At 37.5% G+C, this 21,171-nt stretch overlaps 1 protein-coding gene across 5 annotated transcripts in view; it reads left to right on the forward strand.

The window, feature by feature from the left end:
* ZNF385D (zinc finger protein 385D) overlaps positions 1-21,171 on the forward strand; it is a 443,055-nt gene that overhangs the window by 256,025 nt on the left and 165,859 nt on the right. The window contains exon 1 of one of the 5 annotated variants that reach the window (XM_026841922.1): positions 8,599-8,908. The exons of 3 other annotated variants lie outside the window; for them this stretch is intronic. In XM_026841922.1, coding sequence (XP_026697723.1) covers positions 8,887-8,908 — 22 coding nt within the window. In that variant the 5' untranslated portion in view covers positions 8,599-8,886. Of the gene's footprint in view, positions 1-8,598; positions 8,909-21,171 lie in introns of those variants that run through there. One more of the 5 variants, XM_026841923.1, reaches the window with a different exon arrangement.

Genomic DNA, 21,171 nt, shown 5'->3' on the forward strand with positions numbered 1-21,171 from the left:
TTTTTTTCTTTTTTTTTTTTTTTTTTTTTTTGTGCACTGTGGGGTCATTTAAAAACCCAGAAAACTTCCTCAAGCACTGTGGAAGCTAATGTTATAGTTAATTCCTTAGGAGATAATTCAATTCTTCTTGTATAAATTTCATGCTGGTTTCACTTGCAGGTGTTCTTCATGTTCTGTTCTAAATTGCTGCTTAGTGTTGCTGAGCACAGTTGGTAGTTGCAGTGATGATCCCAGATGGAGCTGAATTTCAATGGGTATAAGTTATCTGCAGGGGTCCTAGATCTTTTAAGAGCTCTGGATGCTTTGGCTGAGGTTCAGCTCCAATTTCTCAGAATATGTATAGTTAGATGTGTTAGGTATCTACAAGTGAATTAGGTGTTTAAGCTCCCCTTTTGATTGGTGAAATTCTAGTCAATATAGTTAATGGAGCCTGGAGAGCTACTTGACCAACCAATTTGGTGCCTGCTTCTGGATGTGATAAATAACTTCTGACTTTGTTGACTGCATCAATGTTATCTCCATTGACTGTGATGGGAAATTAGATATCCGTCTCACAGGTAGATACCCACATATACACCTAAAAACTTAGATGTCAGCCTCTGAGTCAAATCCCACCTCTAGTGAGATCTACTGTGGAAAAAATAAATATCTCTGGTATTTTCACCTCATAATGATTCATTTCTTATGCTCTGTTGTGAAGCTTCATGTGTGGAACTGAGAAATGCTTACACATGGACATGCAAATCAAATTCAGTGCTGGTGTGAATAAAAACAGCATATTTTTTTTCAAAACTATCTCATAAAAAGTTGAACACTATGCTATAACTTGCATCTTTTTATACTTTCAAATTAGTGCCTTGTCTGCTGCCATTTTGTCCTCCTCCCCTTTTTGCATGGCAGTTTCTGACAGATTGCAACTTGCCTTTGACTAGCATTTCCTTTGATAGCAATTTGTTGGCCAAAAGAATTTTTCCTTGGATATTAAAGAGGAAATCAAACATATCATGTGTGTTTTCTATGAGATTAAACTGTTTTATAGTCATTGGAGATGAAATTTTTCCTGCCTAACTGTAACTGGCTAAAAGTTCATCATCTAACCTAAATCAAATGTTGATACTTGTCTGTGAGTAGAACGAGAAGCACCTGCAGAGAACGACTGGTCTTCCTCTCAGATAACAATTTACAATGGTATGAGTTGCCCCAGGAGGCACCTGTAGCACTGGCTAGTTTAGTTGAGATGCCTGGTTTTGGGTAGTTAGAGCTGGATGTGCTTTTAGCTCCTGCCTGTTCTTAGTTCCAAATGCAGTGCCGATGCTTCAAGTGCTGTTGGAAAGTGTCTCAGATATCCAGAGCAGCAGAGAAGTTGTAGTGCTGTGCAGCTGGCAGTGCTCCTGTCCCTTCCTGCCTGTAGGTCTATGCTGCAGCCTTGCTCCCATCAATTGACCCAGTATAAAAACCAAGCTGCTCATCACCCACATTGGGACTGCATCTGCCAGCATTTTTGTCTTGTATTTATATATTGAAATCACAGCTCAGTTCTTCATAATCACTGGGAAACAGAAATATCATACTGCATTGCTACTTTTTTTTTTCTTTTAATTTTTGAACAGCTCTGTACTGCAAGAAAATGGAGTATTGTTTCATGTTCATATCTTGAAATTGTTCCATTCAGGGACTTAAGGGTACAGAAATTGATTTGATTACATTCTACAGGAGCAAACAAAATGCAGATAAAATCTTTTGCATATTTTGGGTTTCATAATATTTTATTTCTTAAATGAAAATTAGGAGCAGAACTGTTTGGGAAGAAAAACATAGAAAGACTTGGAAAGGAAACTGACACTTCCTTAAATATCTAGAGGTCACCAGATGATGAAAAAAAGTCATTTCATGTTCAGAAAATTAAAAACTTTGGCTAAAAGTCTGTTCTGGTTCAGCCACAAAATAAGGACAGCAACTAGAAATGAAAAAGCAACTTGGAACAAAATGATGAAAGAGGAAATGGATACTAATGGATATAAATTAGAAATAGTATGGAAAATTTATAGGGAAGGTCAAAAACAGGAAATGAAAAATCTGTGGTTGGCAAGACAAAGGACAATAAAAAGTTTTTCGTGTATTAAGAGCAAAAATCCTTATACTATAAAAGCCACTAGATGGAGATAGTAAGATTGTTATGAGTGATTTGAAAGAACCGTAAGTGTTAAATAAATATTTTCATTCTGTATTTTGAAAATTGCTTGATACTGTCCTCATGTCATGAATGTGCTAAGGCACTTCTTTCTTAGAAGAAAGAAAGGAAGATGTCAAGGAGCAGCCACTTGGACTAAAGACTATTTAAAATCAAGAGGCCTGGATAACTTTTGCACAAGAGTCCTAAAAGATTTGTTGAGGAGATCCCCATTTCATTGATGCACCCTTTTTGAAGGGGAAAAAAACAAACTAAAACCAAGCAACAAAACAACCAATCAAAAAAACCTCAAAAAAATCCAACCACCAAATAAACACCTCCCACCCCCTGCACCCTACCCTCACCTCCCCCCAAAGAAACCCTAAACCACCCACGTGAAACCACAGGGAAGTACAGGAGTGCAAATGATTTGCTGGTATTGAAATGTAACCGACACCCATGCAACAACTGCATTGCTATCATTCCTCAGCAAAACGAAAAAGTCTTTAATTAATAAAAAAATAAATGTTAGATATTTTTAGTTTAACAGAATATAAACAGTTAAAACAGGCAGCATAAACAGACCATTTCACTATGTAATATCTGGGTTTGTTACTTGAGACATCATTTGACTGATAAAGTTTATTTTAGAAATAATAAACGTGCATAGTTTTGGCCACATTTCCTTTTTTAAAAAATGCACTATACAGCGTAAGGCATGTACACATCTGATTAAGAAGGGGTTAATTGACCAGATCCTCTACATACCAAATTTAACTAGTTCATGATGGTACAATCAGAAAATGCAAAATGCAGGTTGTACTTATGAACATATAGCATCCTGTAAATCAGAATGAAAAATAAAACCAATCTAGAGTGCAAAAGCTGTACAGAATTTCTCAGTGCAGCATCTGGATTTATAAATTTAAATGTATATATTATAAATATTAATTGTGAGAATACAATGCCTGGCTTTGGTGATGAATCTTAAAACATATGTTGCAAAATTGTAGAGGGTGTTGGAAAGATGGGCAGAAAAAAATGAAACGCTGACTAATTTGTTCACCTCACAAAGGGTAGTGATGCATTGTCTACGTGTGATGTACTCAAAACCCACAATATTAGACAAATTTTACTGAATGTGGTATGGAAATAAAATTACAAGGGAAAGAGGGAGAATGGAAAGACTATGCCTGTTGGAGTTAATGTTATCACCAATTCCAGTTTTCATTCTTTGACTGGAAAAGATCTGTTTTTTCTGTGTGTGAAAAAATATCTTTGACATGGACTCAGACAATCTTCTCAGTCTTGTTGTTTGCTTTTAAGACCATCTTTCCCTTTAAAATTATTATTAATATACGTAGTCAAAGAAGCTTCTGCACCAGTTGTATATTAATTTGCATTCATTATCTTAAATCTTGTCACATGCTTAGGAGCTAAAAATTACAGGAGTGGGCTTTTAGTAAAAGTGCTTAAAATAGTGCTTAAAATGTCGGTTTGGTTTTATGTTGGCGGCATTCTGTTTGTGTAATAACTATCCATATTCATTGGAAGGAAATTCAGAAGAATATGACCTTTCAATTGCCATATGCTATCTGTGTTCAAACTATAAAATACTAGACGTACTAGCTTTAAGCTTACAAAACTGTATATTGTTGCTATTTATATTTCTTAGCCTTGCATGTGGAAAATCCCAGTTGCTTAAAAAGAGCAGTGCTGCGAGTACTGTTATTGAACTGATAAAGTCTGCATGGCAAAGATTTGTAAAGGCTCTCAGAATCAAAGGTGAGTCTTTGTTTACCTCTTGAAAACACTTTTATAGGAGGTTCTGGTTAGCCATTTCCAATAGAGAATGGAGCAGTTGATCAGATAGCAGCTAAACTAATGAAAAGCATCATGGAAGTGACAGGAAGATTAATTAAGTTCCTCCAGTTGTATTCACGTGTGGCAGTAGAGTTCCTCTGGGTACTGTTGCAGTTAAATGGTATTCATGGTGACAAATATTGCAGATCTCCAGAAACGACACTTCTGAGTCAAGGGTAAAAAAAACATTTGGTAGTTTTAGCCAGTGGAGTATGTGCAAAACCAAAGACGAGCCTCTATGGCTAGTTAAAATACACAAACATAACTTGCTCCTTCCCTTCTTATCCTTTAGCATAACTTCAAGAGATTAGTAACGAATCACAAAATCATCATTACTGTGTAGTGTGTCTTAAACTACTCCAGATGGCTTCAAAATAAAAACAAACCAGATTTCTAGCTGATGTACTAAGTATATTTGATTTGAGGCACGAAAATATGTGCACTTGGAAAGACTTTCAACTACTTTTGGAGCCTTACAAATCTGTGGCTTGTTTGTTGTTTTTTATTTCTGTACATTGTAATACTAATAGGAATGAAATATCTACAATACGTAAATTTCCAGATTACATAGAAGTTCTAGACCTACTTCACCTTCAAGAATCTTTTGGTTTTAGGGTGCTTTTGGTGAATGAGTAGGTCAAGTGTGATTTGGATTGCTTCTCCCACTTTATTTTCATAAATGAATGTTTGGACAATGCATTTTTATTCTTAATAGCTGCCTCTGTACAGTAGATAAAATTTATTTTAGGAAAAGCTGGAAACCTTTCAAGTGTATGAGATCTTTTAACCTACTACACATGATACATAAAATGTTGTGTCACTAGTGTATTTTGTTGCCTACTGTTAAATTTCTGCCAGCAGAATCCCTCGATATGCTTCTGCATTTTCAAGTAAAGGTTTGTGGTCAGCCTCACTAATTGAAATTCATCAAAGCCAACTGGTAAGAGTCTGGGTATAAATCTAATATTAGTTGACTCCTGGGAGAGTTCAAGACTGGAAGAGAGTTTTCCAGGAATCCTAGGGAATTAACTAGGTGCATTAATATTAAATATTAATTGGTCTCTGCAACAGACATGCTTGTAAGTGGTTTTAACACTTACTGTGGAGGCATGGTGTAAATAGGTGGATAGATAAAAATCAGTAGAAAGCATAGATAGCACAGCTGGTTCACAAAGTGGCCTTTGGCTCTATGTGAATTCAAGCATGGGGGGTAAGCTGTAGCTTTCCCAGCTCTGCAGAAATGTAGGGTACGTGCTGTACTTCTTGGACATGTGTATTTCTCAGCTTGCTTTTTGTTTATTCCAAGGAGGTAATGTCTTGTGGGGTAGTCTGCATTTTGAAAATCTGCCCTTTGTGGCAAACCCTTTACCAAACTCAGGTTGTCAAGGTGAAGAAGGGCAGAAGAAATGAAGGTGGAGATGCTATTAGGAAAAAAAAGAAGCAGATTTCTGGGAAAGAGGATTTCAGGGAGTAGAAACTACTTCTATTATTAGAAATAAGGTTGTGGAACAGCCGTTTTAGCAGAAGGTACATTTTTTTCGCGTTATGTTTATGCTGTTGCTGAATCACGAGGGTTTGGGGGGTTTGTTTTTATAGGCGAACCATGCATGAAAATATGGTAATTTTGCAGTTGACCTGCATCTGTAGCAAAGCTAAATGCTGGTTGGCCTGTGCTGGCTTGTTGATGATTGGGAGTTTGTGCTGTGGGCTGACATCGTGGGTAATTTGCTCATTCAGTCTACATGATCCTGCATGCCCAGACTGGGACTACTCAAATCTCCAGACGCACACAAATGTTTGCTACTCCTGACTGCGCTTCCCCACTGTTGTATTCAGCAAAGTCCACAGTGCTTGAGTTAAAACACCAGCCATTCGGGCTTACAATTGCTAAACCAATCCTTGCTTTCACCAACAGTGACAATATCTGGGAATAAAATTTATTCTTTGTCCCTTGCTTGGAACTCTATTTCTTTTTGCAGTTTATTAATGTTGTATGTGTGTAAATGAAAGCAGAGTTTGGCATGGAGTATGTGAATTTGGGTTGTGAAAGCTTTCCAGGAGAGACCACCAGTGATTTTCCCTCCTCTCTTGCATAGTTGAAATGCAAAGAAATTAAAGAAAACTTCTTGCTTTAGTTCTTCATTGTCTAGTTTGATTGTTTGTTTATTTTAAGAACACAAATAAGATGCAATAAGGGGGGAGATGGTGCTTATTGTTTTGCATCCTGAAGTGCAAAACAGAAGTGGAGGTAGCATTCAGAACCAAGTAGTGAAAATATGTGCGTCTATGTGGTGCTTTGCAGTTTATGATTCCCAAGGAGCTGACCTGCCATCAGGCTCCACCAAACTGGTATTGTAACGGAGCAGCTAGCTCAAGAAGGGATGTTTAAAGGCAGCATAGTTGCTGCCTGACCGCTAATGGCACATCTACACAGACATGAGTCATCTGTACCCGTGCTCTCAGCTGGCCAGCTGATGGCACAAATCAGCAAGCAGTATCACCTTGGAGGAACGTCGAGACTGGAGGTAGTCTACATCTCCCGGGGTCTGACTCCTGGCAGAATGAGCCTGAGCTTTTCTGCGATAAGGTAAACGCAGCCTAACAGGCAAATGCTGCGCCTGAGTGCAGACTGTCCTAAAGGACATCATGCAGTGCCTCTGCAAAAGCACTTTGGTGCTGGCAAAGGAGCTGAAGGATTTCACAGCAAATTGATTCTGTGAGCTTTTACCCTCAGTGAAGGGAGGGAAGGGAATGCTTGTGCTGCAGAAGGGTCCTAATAGTACCTGCTGCTCAGAGGGCATTAGAGTGGCTCAGCTGAGATGTTTTAAACCAGCCTTTGAGGGTGGTGTTTTCTCCTATAGTGAGGTGTCCTTCCTTCTACAGTAGAAGTGAATGAGCATTGTAATGGTGAAACAGAGGAAAGGAGGGTGCCTTGAATATCCTCTGTTACTTGCTGTCCAAACCCTCTAGTTAAAATACAGGCCATGGTTTCTAGACAGCTTCTTTTTTCCTCAGGGGTTTCCAGATAATGTTTCTTGATTAGCTTAATTTAAGTTGCTGTTGGTCAGTTTGAACCACACAAGAAGTCTCGACCTTGCTCTCTCACGCACTATGTACTTTTTAATTGTGGAGCAAAATTTATTTTGGAGTCTGGCTGTGTACTGTGTATCCCTCACTTCAGGCATACATTTTCCTAAGGGCAGTTGCAATAAGAAAGGGCTAGGCAACAGAAACGGAGAACCGTGGGACTGCCAGTGAGAGACAGGACTTAAATTCATGCCCCAGTTCCCCCGTGCAGTTTTTATCTCGGTGACTTGTGCACAGGTGACTTGCATACTCGTGAGAGCAATGCTGCGGAGGACTCCTACTGAGAGATGCGTAGTGGCGATGTACACCAGGGTTCTTAACTCTTCTGCTGCAATTGGAGCGTTCCTTGGCTGCTGTGCTGGTGGGATAATTTTTCCCTAAGTGATTGGACCTCATGAAATAGGAAAGTGTGGAGCTTTTACAAATAAGAATGAATTATACCTGTCATCTTCTTTCCTGTAGAATGAAAACATTCATTTGTTAGGTCCTATTATAATGAAATAAACACTTCAGCATACTATCCATTTTTTTACCTTTATTTAATTTAAGTGTATTACCAGTGATACATGCCAGACTGACAGCAGGAGACCGATGTCCTCTGTTGATTCACAGAACAGACATCATATGTGCACAAATACAGACTGCATAGTCTTCACCACGCTGCCACAACAGTGTGTGTCAGATCCATCCCGAGGCATGACGTGTCGGTGGTGGAGAGTAGTTCATCATTTCTTTGGTTGTTCTTCTTCTGAAGCCACTACTAGTTTATATAGCAGCAGGGACTGTGTGGGGACCTATTTACAGCAAAGTTAGGACAACTCCATTTGTCACAGAACAATAAAATAGCTACCAGCTGCTAATGACTTATCAACCTGGGCTGGAAAGGCACCAGAGACCTGAAGGGTGAAAGGTTGTAAACTCCATTACAAATCTTCGTTGTCATATATCTCCCATCCTCACGCTTTGTTATTCATGTGAAGAAATCATAGTTTTAAAAAATCAGTTCAGCTCTTTTGAAATTGAACTACCTATTTGTCAATTGCTTTTTAAAAATAGAAACAGACTGAGCTTTATCCAACATTCAGATTAAAATCATTTATTGAGATGGAACTATTGATTTAAACAAAGAAAAAAAAAGTCCTAGGGGGACATGATCTTGCAAAGTGCCAAGCATCTTTTATGTTCTACTGAAGTTGGAAAATCAGGGCACTCGGGGCTTCTCCTGGAGCCTGTCCTTCGACAAAAAATATGTTAACAAAATACGCTTTGTCTTTCCCATCGATTATGTAATTGAGCACGTTAAAAAAAAAAAAAAAAAAAAAAAAAAAAAAAAAGTATGATTTTAGAAGAGGTTTTTGTTGTTTGTTTGTGTTTGGGTTTTTTTGTGTTTTTTTTCCCCAATCCAGAGTTTGGTTACCCAGAATATTAGAGCATGTTGTTGCGAGCCCGTTAAAGAAAAGATCTGTTTGTAGTACTCTTAGTCCTGATGTCACAGGCACAGCAAGGACATCAGAAGGAGGAGTCAGATTACAGTAAGAATGGGCAGTGCAGCATGCAGCCGGAGTAAATGCTAAATCAGACAGGGATTGTATCAGGGATAAGACTGCCTGCAAAGCGCTCATCCTGAGGAGGCACACTGCTCACTCACGCTTCTTGTGCTGGGAAATTTCCACATAATGTAGAATGAAAGAGCTCTGTTTTACATGTCAGCCCTGTGCGGGAGCTAATGCTGAATACACAGCGGTGGGATCCTGACTGCATGATTAATGAGAAACATAATGTATTTTGGTAAGTGTTAACTGTGATGTAATTTTGCTTCTGCTCACATTATCAATAAGAGAGATTATTATAAATTTTGGATGCAAGAACATTTTGTGCTGGCACGCACCTAAAACTGACAACTGGGGAATCCTGTCGGCTGTGCAGTTTGAAAGGATTCCATTGTCTGCGAAATTTTCTGTTTGAGTGGGCTACCGCGTAGTTTTAGCAGCTTGAAAAATAAGCTAGATAGGATGAACTCGAACTCATCCTAGGTTTGCTTTATATGAACTTGTGTTTCATCTGCGAGAGGAGATGAGAAATGGTTGTGAGGCATGGGAAGTTTTAGACGAACTTAATGTAATGGACGAGCTGCTCCTGCACTGTGGTGAGAAGACACAGTAAACCTTAGAATTTCATTCAGCTTTTAGTTTAAAGAATTCAAAGATACAAAGGTGAAACAATGCTTTATTTACAGTGGTGTGTTTGCTGAGTACTCTGCATTATGCAGATCACTGGTGTGGGGTTGGCTCCTAGCATACCACAAAATGCATATTATTTTAAGCCTTTAGAGGTCTCAGAGCTGTTAAATATTTGTGCAGCGTTTAGTTTTGCTGCTTGATGGAAATCTTCCTTCGGCTTACAGCTGAGCTGGCTGCATACCCTAAAAACATGCTGGAGCGTAGAGCTATGTCTAAGCAGTGTAGTGCTGCAGTACTGGGCTGGGATGTACTATTGCAATATACTGCTGCAAGTTAGAGCTGCTAAACAGCAAAAAAATAAAATAGGAAATTTGGTGGTGTGATGGAAAAATACTATTCCTGGCTACTTGAAATCTCATCTATCTTCAGTGTTAATTTATAGCTGCATAATACTTAGAATGAACACAGAGCGGAGAGTTGGAGGGCTTCTGGGACATTCAGCAGCTTTCTCAGTGTCATTAAATATTGAATCAGGAGTTCACTTCGAGCTCGAAGAGAAGAACTTTTGTAATATTCTGAGCCCAGTCACAGAAGTACTATGCTTTATGACATGCTGAGCATTATTTTCTTATTTTTGTAAAATTAAAAATATTAGTGAGGAGGGTGTTGACTTTAACAGTGAAACCCATCAATTATGAAAGCAGATTGATTTTGATGTAAACTGTCCTAACAGAAAAAATATAAATTGGCTGAGTTGTCAGAACAGTTCAAAGACAAATTTGCAGTGTTTTAGCTTTACTATTTTTTCCAAAGACTGAGGAATAATAGACAAGCATTATGGTTTTTAGGTTTGAGTAATTTGGATTAAGTCTCTTCACCATTAAAAACGTGGCATTCAGCTAATCTTTTGCTCATTTCTTTTGTGTCATTTTTCTACCTTTAATATCATTGCAAGGATGAGTTGGGTTTTCTTTTGTTACAGTCAGGTTTGCAACAATTGCCTGTGTGACTAGGATTAGAAGTTGTGGTTTCCTGAAGTTATATGAGTTAGGGTATTAAGTATATGTTATCTGTACGGTACTTAATTTTAGCATTTTTTTTCTGTCAATAATTCTCAGAAACACGTAATGTTGATCAAACTTATCTTGGTGTCACTTCTTCTGGAGAAATACAAACCGCTGTTTCACATGCTTATTTTTTTTTTTCCGGTGCAACACAAGTTTTTAATTGAAACAAACTGGATTGTGCTTTCTGTCTGCTTTGTAGGAAATTTCACTTCTGAGAGCAGAGCTGAAAGTTTCTGTTAGGCAGGTTCTCGGTCTGCTTTGTTCAGTCTGAAACTTCCTTTAATATTGTTTTAAATGAATGTTCTTGTTTCTGTCTTTTGCATAACAAAGCATGATTTAATGGGGATAATGTTTACCTGTGGCAGTTCTGGGTGTTTTCCTGCTCTGTCTGTGAGAAGCCAGAACGTCTGTAATCTCACCTGTCCCTGTTGTAACACTTACTGCATAAAGCAGTGATGCACAGAGCTGGATGAAAGCTTGACTGCATACGATGCACACCTACTTTGACTTAAAATTGCTATAGCCATCATATAGATGATACTGGAATTTTATATTTTCTGAAGAAAACAAAGAATTTCCTTTTAATATTACTGAAGAATTCTGGTTTGGTTTTTTTTGTTTTGTTTTGTTTTGTTTTTTTTCTCTGTGCGTGCTGCTATTGGGCCACCCAAAGAATAGGAAGGGTAGAAAAAGCATTTCTGTATGTTTGTATGCATCTGGCTTGTTTTTCTGGGCCTTCTTGTCTAATTGCTGATGATGTAAGGTGGCATAGTGGGAACACATATGTACAGCATTAAGGTTGAAATAAATACTGAAATAATTACTGTAGAAAATAAGACCTTAACCTTCTGAAAGTATTATTCTTATAGAGCAAGTATTAATAGGTGAAGTGAGTTTCTTAACCATCTTAACCATCAGAGAGAAAAGTTGCTAAATTCAGGAATCGGTCATAGTGTTTGTTGCTCTCTTCAAAGCTGTAGCCTCCAAGATTTTGAGCTGAAATATTCTACTACATTCTACTATGTATATGCTACTATTTGAGCTGAGCATTCAAATAATTAAACTTTTTGTGACCCTTCTAATTGCATGAGCCTTTCTTTTACATTACACCAGAATTTTGATGGAGTAGTTTCAATAACTGCTAATTGTCATTCACTGTGCTGTGCTTTAGAGTTTGTTATTTAGTCACCGTGGATACATTTGTTACTTATTGTATTGATTTTGCATTCATCACTTCAAGTTGAACAGAAATATGGAATTATAATAATAATAAAAATCCTACAAAATGATGTAGTGAGTTTATAGAGTAAGCCAAAAGCCAATGAAAATAACAAATTTCTGTTAACTGTTTTAATAGGTAGATGTTTTGCACATAAAAACATACGTATCTACCCCAAAGCGAGTTTTGGTTGCAGTTATCATCAAGTTAATAATTTAGCATAAGATGTTGTGACCACTCTCAGCAGCTCCGAGAGGAGAAGCGGTGGGTGGCTGTCAGTGCCACAGCACTGATGTTGAACGCTGATAACAGGGGACCTCCTCTAGTCCTGCTCAAGGCGAGGGCTCTGCTGTGGCCAGTGGCCATAGCTGGACACTGCCACCTCTACCTTAAAAGGTCCTGCTGGCTGCTGCTGCCTTGGCGCGGCCACTTCACCAACACTGTGCCTTCCTCGGCCTGGCAGCGCAGGTGGCTTGCAGGATCTGTTTCGTCCTGCGAGCGCGGAGGGCCCCATGGCCACCCCTTGGGCTGGGCGGCCAGTCTGTTGGGGTCAGGTGGAAAGCGCTCTTCGCCTTTTGGGAGGGGAAGGGGGAGAACTTTGTTTGTGTGCTGTGCACTAGCGCCATACGTGATGGTTGTCAAACCGGAGGAAATGCTGCAGTGATATTGCAGTTATGGGACAGTGAGAACTGGTCCCGAGGGCTCGGTAAACCCTGACTGGAATTGAGAGGGATGCCAATCCTCCAACCCCACTGTCAAAAAAATTACTCCCTTTGCCCTTACTGAAGAAGCACAACCAAAACAAGAACTAAAATTAAAATTTACAAAGATAGAAAAAAGGGAAAAAAAAAAAAAAAGCCTTTTACCTTACCTTTTATTTTTTTCCTTTTTTTTTTTATTTTCCCCTTCCTCCCCTGTCCCCTATGAACCTATTACTGGTTTAAGTAACTTCTGTTGTCAGTATTTCCATCCACATTATACAGGAAATCTAATATATTGGGGTGGAAATGAATATCCTGTAGGATAAAATAATAGAACTGTTAATGGGAAAAAACAATTTTTACCTGAAAATGCCATCACATTTCTGCTTGCATGTTGTCTGTTTTCAGTGGGTTTTTTTCAGCCAGTGTTGTAGAGTGTAGTAATTCATCTGCATACATACTACTGTTCTGAGTATCACTTTTTATTTCTGGAACACTTTCTTGTAGAAGAGATTCATGCTGGATGAGTCATGGAAGAAAAAATACTCCCCTCACACCCCAAATCTCACCACCTCTTTAAAGAAATTGTACAAACCAACCAACCAACAAAACCTGTTTCAGCAGCTTCAGTGAAAATATTTAACTGTCACCCGTTTGTTTTTAGGAAGTTGTAATTCCTTCTAGGTTAGAGAGTGTGGAGGCCTTGCAAAGCATTTCTGTTTGTTTTCATTTAAGGCAGGATGAACCGGTGATAATAAGGCTGTGCATTTGAAATGTTTTGAGAAACGCAGATACTTGATTTTAAACTGTATTTTATCACCAGTCATCTGCAGTAACAAAGTGTAGTTAATATATAATGGATACTGCATGTGACAGAAGAATTCAGCTGAGCAAGCCAGTGTATAGGAACTTGAATCTGTAGGAGCCTGATGTTTATACTTGGAACATTACAGCCTCCTGGGCAGTGAAGTTCATATCTGGAAGTACTGAATAATCATTAATGCATGTATACATAATACTAAAAGAAAAATCTGTTTGAAGTTACAGAAACTGCTCTGTGCTACATTGTAGCATTTTAGATTCTGTTACAGAAACTGTTAATTTAAAATACATCTAAAGATATCCAGTATGTTGCCATAAATAAAGGGTGATTTCACCATTTCACAGAGTCATTTCCAGTGTTACCCTTCTTGTGGGTGGCAGAATTGCTCCAAAACCAAAATCAGAATTAATGGTTTCTTGCTTCATTAGAGAAGATGAGATCACAGTTGCTTCTGCTGAAGGTCCTTTAACAGAAAGTGTGTGTGTGTGTGTGTGTGTGTGCACGTGCGTGCGTGCATGCACGTGAATGCGTGTCTGTACATATTTTAACTGGAATGACTGTGGAATCTAATCCTGCATCCCTTCTTAACAAATGTCTTGCTTCTGTTAAGAAATGCAATGTTAACTAGAAACTGGATTTTAAAAATTTTCATTATGATGTCATGCCTCTGTCCTTTTCCATCTTTTTTCCTAAAAGAAAATTAATATAAATAATTTTTAGAACATATTTTAAAATAGTGAGAACCTTTGGGTGCAGAATTATCTCAGAGTCATATGGCTTCTACCTCTCTGTGCCTGTGTGCAAATATCCTTCCATATTATTTTGATTTTGTTTTATAACCTAGTGGCAGTTCTAGAAATCCTTGCAATTACAAAAATGTTAATCGGGTTACAGGAATCCTTTCAAAGCTTTTGCCTCTCATTGCACTAAAGAAGATGGTGGTACTTGAAAAAGAAATATATTTGGACTTGATAAAGGAAATATTTCACTTTGGTATTAGATCATGAAAAGTTCTTGAAATACAATAGAGGTCATAAGGGCTTCAGCTTTAAAAAGAGGTCATTACATGTAATATACGGCAAAGATTAGTTTTGCAGCTGAAATTGCATAGATGATTGGTAACATTCAGAGAAAATGCAGCAAAAGTAGTTGGCTAGAAATACCAAAGCCTGAAGTGTCTAAGATTGTACTTGAATCAAATTGCTGGGTTTGAAAGTGGGAAGAAGATTTGCTCTGTTGTAGGGCTAAGTCGTCATATGGCAAAGCCACATTCTGCAGCTCATCCTGTATTCTCAGTGATTTTAGCAAACATTTCTGCAAAGTCTGTTTAGTGGTGAAAAATCTTAATACATGAAGCTTCATTATTGGCATGCTCATATAGTTAGACCTCTTTGTCCGTTTCGCTGACCACTTCTTTGAGTTTATCAGTCTGATGCTCATGAACATGTTCCCCTCAAATAATTTTTTTTTTTTCTGTGTACAAATGCACCTTAAAGAGTTACTCCAATCATAAGCATGGCATGACAACTTCAAGAAGTTGACAAGGGTCTGGATCAAATGTGAAATAAGAAAACGCAACTGTAATTTGAAATTGGAATTGTAATGGAGGCTTTTATGAAAGTTCAATTATTATACACCCTTGTCTCTTGTTAACATCTATGATAATGCAGTTCTGTCTCTTTTGATGCTTAAAATTATATCCATTTAAAACTTCTTTAGGTTTGAAAAAAAGGTAAGACATCTTGAGTGCTTATCTAGAGCATTTAAACAAAAGCACTTGTTCTCTCTCTATTTTTTTTTCTTTTTAATTTTTTTTCCTTATTTCTGCTTTGGCAAAGGTCACAACTATTTTAAAAAGTTGGGGTTAGATCAATTATTTCTTTTTTTAATACCTCAGCCTAGCTGGCTGAACCAGTTGCTTGGAAATCATGGGAAATTATTTCATCACTATGGGATAAGGTCCTGGCTCTATTACCCAGCCAACTAATTTACTCTGTTTTATAGTCCCTGCAGATTTCAGAATTTAAAACCATAACGTATCACTTGCTTTTCAAGTAAAGCTTGAAAAGCTCCTGGGGTTTAGTAATGTATAGTATCTTCATCTCTGAAGCAGTTAGAGGAGATACAGAAATGAGATTGACTGGGAGTGTCTGCTAACTGGTATGGCCATTTGAAATTTTAGCATATACTTAGGATCTCAGAGGACTCTGGCTCATATTCATAATTTTGATACTGTGTATTGTTTCTGTGTTCTTTCTCAGAATGCAAACCAACAGTCTCTTCACCGATTCTCTCCTTCAGAATACAAGATAGAGCCTAAAAACTGGGTTTATGTTAGAAAATTGTCTCTGAATATTAAAACTGCTTTCTTAAGAACAAAGGAAAAAAAAAACAGGCTTAATTTACTCTTTGATTATTACTTCACAGTGGTTCTCTTATTTATTTACTTTTATATTGTAATTGAAAAAGCAGATGGATAGTACAGTTCATTCAAATGAAAGCCATGAAAATTTTCAGAGCTTGTTTTGTTCTTGTTGACCTTGTTTGCTCAGTTTGTTTACTATGAAGTGTAGTAAGTTATGTAGACAGAGGGAGATAATGGCTGTGTTTTCCAATACAGTTACTCATCGTTGCGCTAGGGATCAATATCGAATGCAAAAGAAAAAAAAAAAAAGCTAAAGAAAAAAAAGTCAAAAAACATAGACCCTTGGCAAGATCTGCAATTGTGAATGCACAAGAACGGAGGAGGTGAGGAGGAAGCCAGTCTTGGCACCGCAGGCAATATCAGTGCTCTTCTTGCTAAGCCAAGTCATTTTTCAGTAGCAACCTGAGGGTCTGCTGTCTCTATAGTGCAATGTTTAGCAAATTAGTTTTTGTTTGCTGGTATTTACCTGTGATAGCAAATCCACTCACCTCCTGTCAAAACCAGCCATGTATCAGGAGCATCTAGTTTGCCAGATATGTGACTATTATATGGCAAGCACACTGCTCCTTTGTTTTTCTATTATTACTGGTAAGTTTTGCTGCTGTGAGCAGCAAATTTTTCAACAGTAGAAGCTGCATGAGCTTGTCTGCTTTGAGATAGCACAGAAAAAAATAATATCTTTGCTTCAACTCTTCATGCAGCAGCTGTTATTTTCGGTAGCCATTTTTATTTCTTTAAGAGGAAAAAGCAAACAGGCATACATAAAATTACCTACTCTCCTATTTAACTTTGCAATTCCTGTATTTGTAAAGGACAAATTCTAACAAGTCAAACAGGCTATAAAATGTTGTGTATGCATATGTAAAGATATATTTAAATAATTTCCTTTTTTGTCTCCCTCTCTGACTGAGGGCATGTCAGATTCATGAATATGGGTGCTGTAAAGCCATTGTAGTGTGTTATTTCTAGTATCCTTACACAGTTTTAGTGCTCAAGACGTGATGTAATGATTTACAAACATTTGTCTCGCCAGTCCTGACCACAGTCTGTCTACCTTGTAAAACTGGTTATTTAGTCCTCCTCTCCACATACAGTGCTAGGGCAGTCACACTAACCTCCTAATAACACATCTAGTTTCTGTTGGTTTAAATCTTAGTAGCACTGAGTACTCAGAAATTGCACTGGTCCACATGGTATGATTTTTCTCTCCCCTTTCTTTACTAAGAAAGGTTCTGAATTAACTATTTTTCTTTTCAATTGGGTTGAAGTAAAATTTTTCAATACATTTATAGATTCCCAGTGTTTTTCCCTGGGTTTTTTTTTGTTTGTTTGGTTTTTTTTTTAAATCTGTAGTATTTTTATAGAACATAAAAGATATATTCTTCCACAGGTACTGCTGACAAACTTACTCAATGCTGATCAGCAGCCCACCATTTGGGTTCCTCTGGGTTCAGTAGCAGATGGACCTCTGACATCTGTTTGGATATGCTGTATAGAAAAAACAGTGCCTTGCAGAAATACCGATCTATGGTCAGATCCACATATGTGAGGTGAATATCTTTCATAGTAGCATTTATCTTTACACACTTTAACAGTGTGTGCAATAGTCTACCTTTGCTACACATGCACATTTTCAAGGTGGAAAGCATCAGTGTCCTTAAAGAGGTCCATCACTACACATGAATAGCCCACACAGATATACTCCTTTACATGAATGAATTTACTGAATGTAATAAACAAAGACTGAAAGGCTGAAAATACCTTAAAAAATAAATCAAAGCAACATTTGAAATCTCACTAACAGTGTAGATACAATCAAAATGTGATTTCGGAAAGCCTTAGAAAATGTGTGAAACGTACATAAACTCTGCTGGCAGAGACAGACAGGCAGGCAGCAGGTAAAGATCTGCGGCGCAGCAAAATGATATTGGCAGCACCACTCTGCACAAGCACCCCAAGATGACTGAATGAAACTGCTCTGTTTTGTCGATAGTGAGTAACTTGAAGAAAAAATGTCATATGGTACCATCAGCACACAGGGAAGAAAATTTATTTAAATAGCCTGAAATTAACCTTGTGAAGGCAATGAACGATGATGCTATGTGTCACTGTGGACATTCTGGCAACTCTACAGATTTTGGGAAGATAATACAGATGTGTAGAACATTATTTTTATTGCCTATTGTCCTATTCCCTCATTTTTTTTCTAAGTAAATATATCCAAAAGAATCAGTGTAGTGAGGAAAAGCAGCATGGAACTATTTCAGGTAGGTGGTTTTTGATGATACTTAGCATTGAAAAAAACATTAACAATTAATACTCCTAAAATATCTCTCAGTTTATTTTAACAATGTTCATGTGATTTGTATAAGCTTTTTGTGCATTACTAGTAGGAAGATTTCTTCATGGGAATATTCACAAAGATAACAATTGCATGATACTTTATAGTAATTTAGTAAAGGAGGTTTTATGTTAAAAGCTATGCCAGAACGTTTTCAGCAATACAAAGCTAACTTTAGATCCATCTGGAAACAGAAATAGTGCCATGTGACCTCAGTATATAGTCAAATGAATTATGAATGTTTTATATCAAATATCAGTTTGAGAGACCTCAGCTGAGCTAATGTCTTCCAAATCGCAAAGCTAAGAAGAAATAATGTTCGTTCTAAATTATTAGTCCTTTCTAGGAGTCACTCAGTGATAGATGGCTAATACTGTTCAAGAATGTTTAAAATAATAGATAAGTTAATCTTCTAAGAAATCTTCCCAAGGTGCCTGTGGTGGGCAGATCTCCAGTTTTGCAGGTTCTTCTGTTGATGTAGCTAACTTCAGTTCTAGTAAATAGTGTAGGGGGATGATTTTGATAGTATATTGGTTGAGGTAATATTGATGATTTGTCTGAAAGAAGTTGGACAGTTTTTGAAATCTGTCATTATAATATATGTATGGCAACTGCTAGCAGGTACAAAAAAAAGCTCTTGCAAGTTCAAGAATCTTTCAGCAAAAATTGAGCTTTCTTCATTGATATTGTTTTTACTGAGTCAGATCTGTTCTTCATAGTGAAGGAGGAAGTTTTCAGAAAGTAATTATTATTTGTAATGAACTGTGAAAAGTGTTGGACTGTGTTAATAGATTTGCTTGAACTCAATTTCATTTACTGGACCTAACATGCTGAGAAACTTCCATGGCCCCCAGTAAAGTAAGAGTTTCAACTGTGCTGGAAATATTAAATCAGACCTAGTCTAATTAAGGTAACTGTCAAATAATTTGTAATAGTTATGTTTAATATCTCAAATAATTTCAGATGTGAATTAAGTGCTCTTTAAAATCTTAAATTGATCATCAGCAGTGTAGTCAAACTTTGTCAGCCACTTGGCCAGCAGATCTGAGGCTGGAGGGTGTTGGCATGCCCAGCAGCATGGCCACAGTGCATTTCTTCCTCACCCACCACCAGCCTGAAAGTACAGGAGGAAGGATGTATCTGCTTGTGTTTCAGTTCCTGCTTAAACAGTTGTTCCCCGTCTCTTTGCCACAAGAGGCGCTGAATGTGATGGAAGCATGAGCCTGGACAGTTGGATAAGTTGAATTGCATTGCCCTTGAATGAGGAGCCCCAGTGATGGGAAGATGCACCTGCTGCGGGTCTCCCCATGCTAGAGGAGCTCTGCACACCTGCGGGGGAAGACTCCACCAGTTCCCGTGTCCACCTGAGCTTTGATGGTTTACATAGAAGGGTGAGGAATTAACAGGCAAGGGAAGCGATGTTGATTTTTTTTTTGTTGTTTTTCAGGAAGTGTTTTAAAAGTACCAATCTCTTTTCCAGAAGCTATCAAGCAGCTCTCAGCTATCCATAACACTTCCCATTCTTATTTTTCAAAAAAAGTAAACCAAACAAACAAACAAACAAACAAACAAAAAAAAATGCACGAAGCAAACTTAAAGCTACCATGACTGTCCTTTTTAGGCTATATTTGCAAGGAGTTAATCTGTGTGGATAGAATGGGGGCTTGCAAGCTTTCCTGATTATGTACAAGTTATGCAGAGTATCTCTTAATTCACAGTAGTCCTGTCTAAATTATATTCTGTTTCAAGGGGACACCCTCCCAAGTGATTCATTGAACTGGAATATCTCTTTTATCTCATTAAGGCACATTATTGGCAATATCATTAAAGAAATCAGGACAATTCAATGAATAGTAGTTTATGGTGATTCTCCTCCAATTAACAGACACTACACTAGTTAAGCAGAACAGCAGTGGTGAGGAGAAGCTGAGGTTCATTCTTCCCCCCATAAGCAGAGGAGGCTTAACATTTTTCTTAAAGCATAGTCTCACACAGCTCTGTTGAAGTTTATGTCCACAAATCATACCAGGCTATCATTTCTGTGGGTTTGTAGCCCAGCCAGAAAAAGCTGCATGTGGGAGAAGCTCATTTCTAGTCTGTCAGATTTTAACATTTCCAATTGTGTGCCTGGAGCTGTTGAATGGACATGTATTAAAATTGTATATGGGTAAGAATTTCTAGTGACAAGGAAACGTTAATTGTTATTAGAATGTGGACTTTTGATTGTGTCATATTGGAAAGGCCAAATAACATTATATTGTTATAATTTCAAATTCACTATTTATATATTTATTATATAATATATATATTATATATATATATAATTATATATTTATATATTTATATATTCAATATTTATAGTGAATTTTAGGGGAAAAGAGATAAAATCTTGTACTTAATCTTGTCTAGTAGGAGATCATTGCCCATGCAGTTAAAGTAAGAGCAATAACTTAAGAAAATATAATTAGAAATAGATTTTCATGGAAAAAAAAATAAAACATTTCTAGTCCCCTCAGGTGTGTACATGCATCCACTGCTTTACATGTTTTTTTTCAGTCTGCAGTAGCCCTCTAAGAAATAGCTCATGCCACCTTTTCCTATCTTTCAATGAAGAGAATGAATCCTGAAATCATGTGAGGTGGCAAAGTTAACACCAAGGGGTTTTCTGGAGGTAGCCTTTTTTTTTTTTTTTTTTTAAAAAAAAAAAAAAAGGTTAAGACCACCTCACATCTGCAGAGGAAGTTGTAGGGAAACACTGGAGGGTCTTATTAATGTAAAAAAGAGATGTTCTGGTGGAAACAAAGTTCTCAGTTTATGCTTCAAGAGCAAGTGGCCTATTCACTTCAAGCTAATGTCGCTGAATTATACTGACTTTCTCAATCCCTTTTTATTGTTTTAGGTCTCCACCAGTCTTTGTAGTCTGAGTCTACCAGTTTAGTAACCAGATTTGGCCTTGGTAATGCTCTGTAAAAGTCAGTGTCAAACAGTGCACGTTGGGGCAACCTAAATGTGAACTCTTCCTTGCATTCTTTTGTGTCCATGCTGCAATGTTATTTACATGCAACTGTAAGCACTTCGTAATAGTTCTGTTAATATGATTGATGCTTGACCTCAGACACAGAGATCCAGTTTTACAACTTTTGTAACTGCAAATAGTCATTTAGATGAACACCTGAGTCATTTGATGCTTTTTATGAACTTAAATATTAGGTGAAGTGAGAAATAAAAATCTGGAATTTTTTTCACATGTGGTAGCAACAGAATCTACATAGCAACAACAAACAGCTGTGTGTGC

This window comes from Athene cunicularia (assembly GCF_003259725.1).
Source record: "Athene cunicularia isolate RWA chromosome 2 unlocalized genomic scaffold, athCun1 chr2_part1, whole genome shotgun sequence".
In the NCBI taxonomy this organism is placed as follows: Eukaryota; Metazoa; Chordata; class Aves; order Strigiformes; family Strigidae; genus Athene; species Athene cunicularia.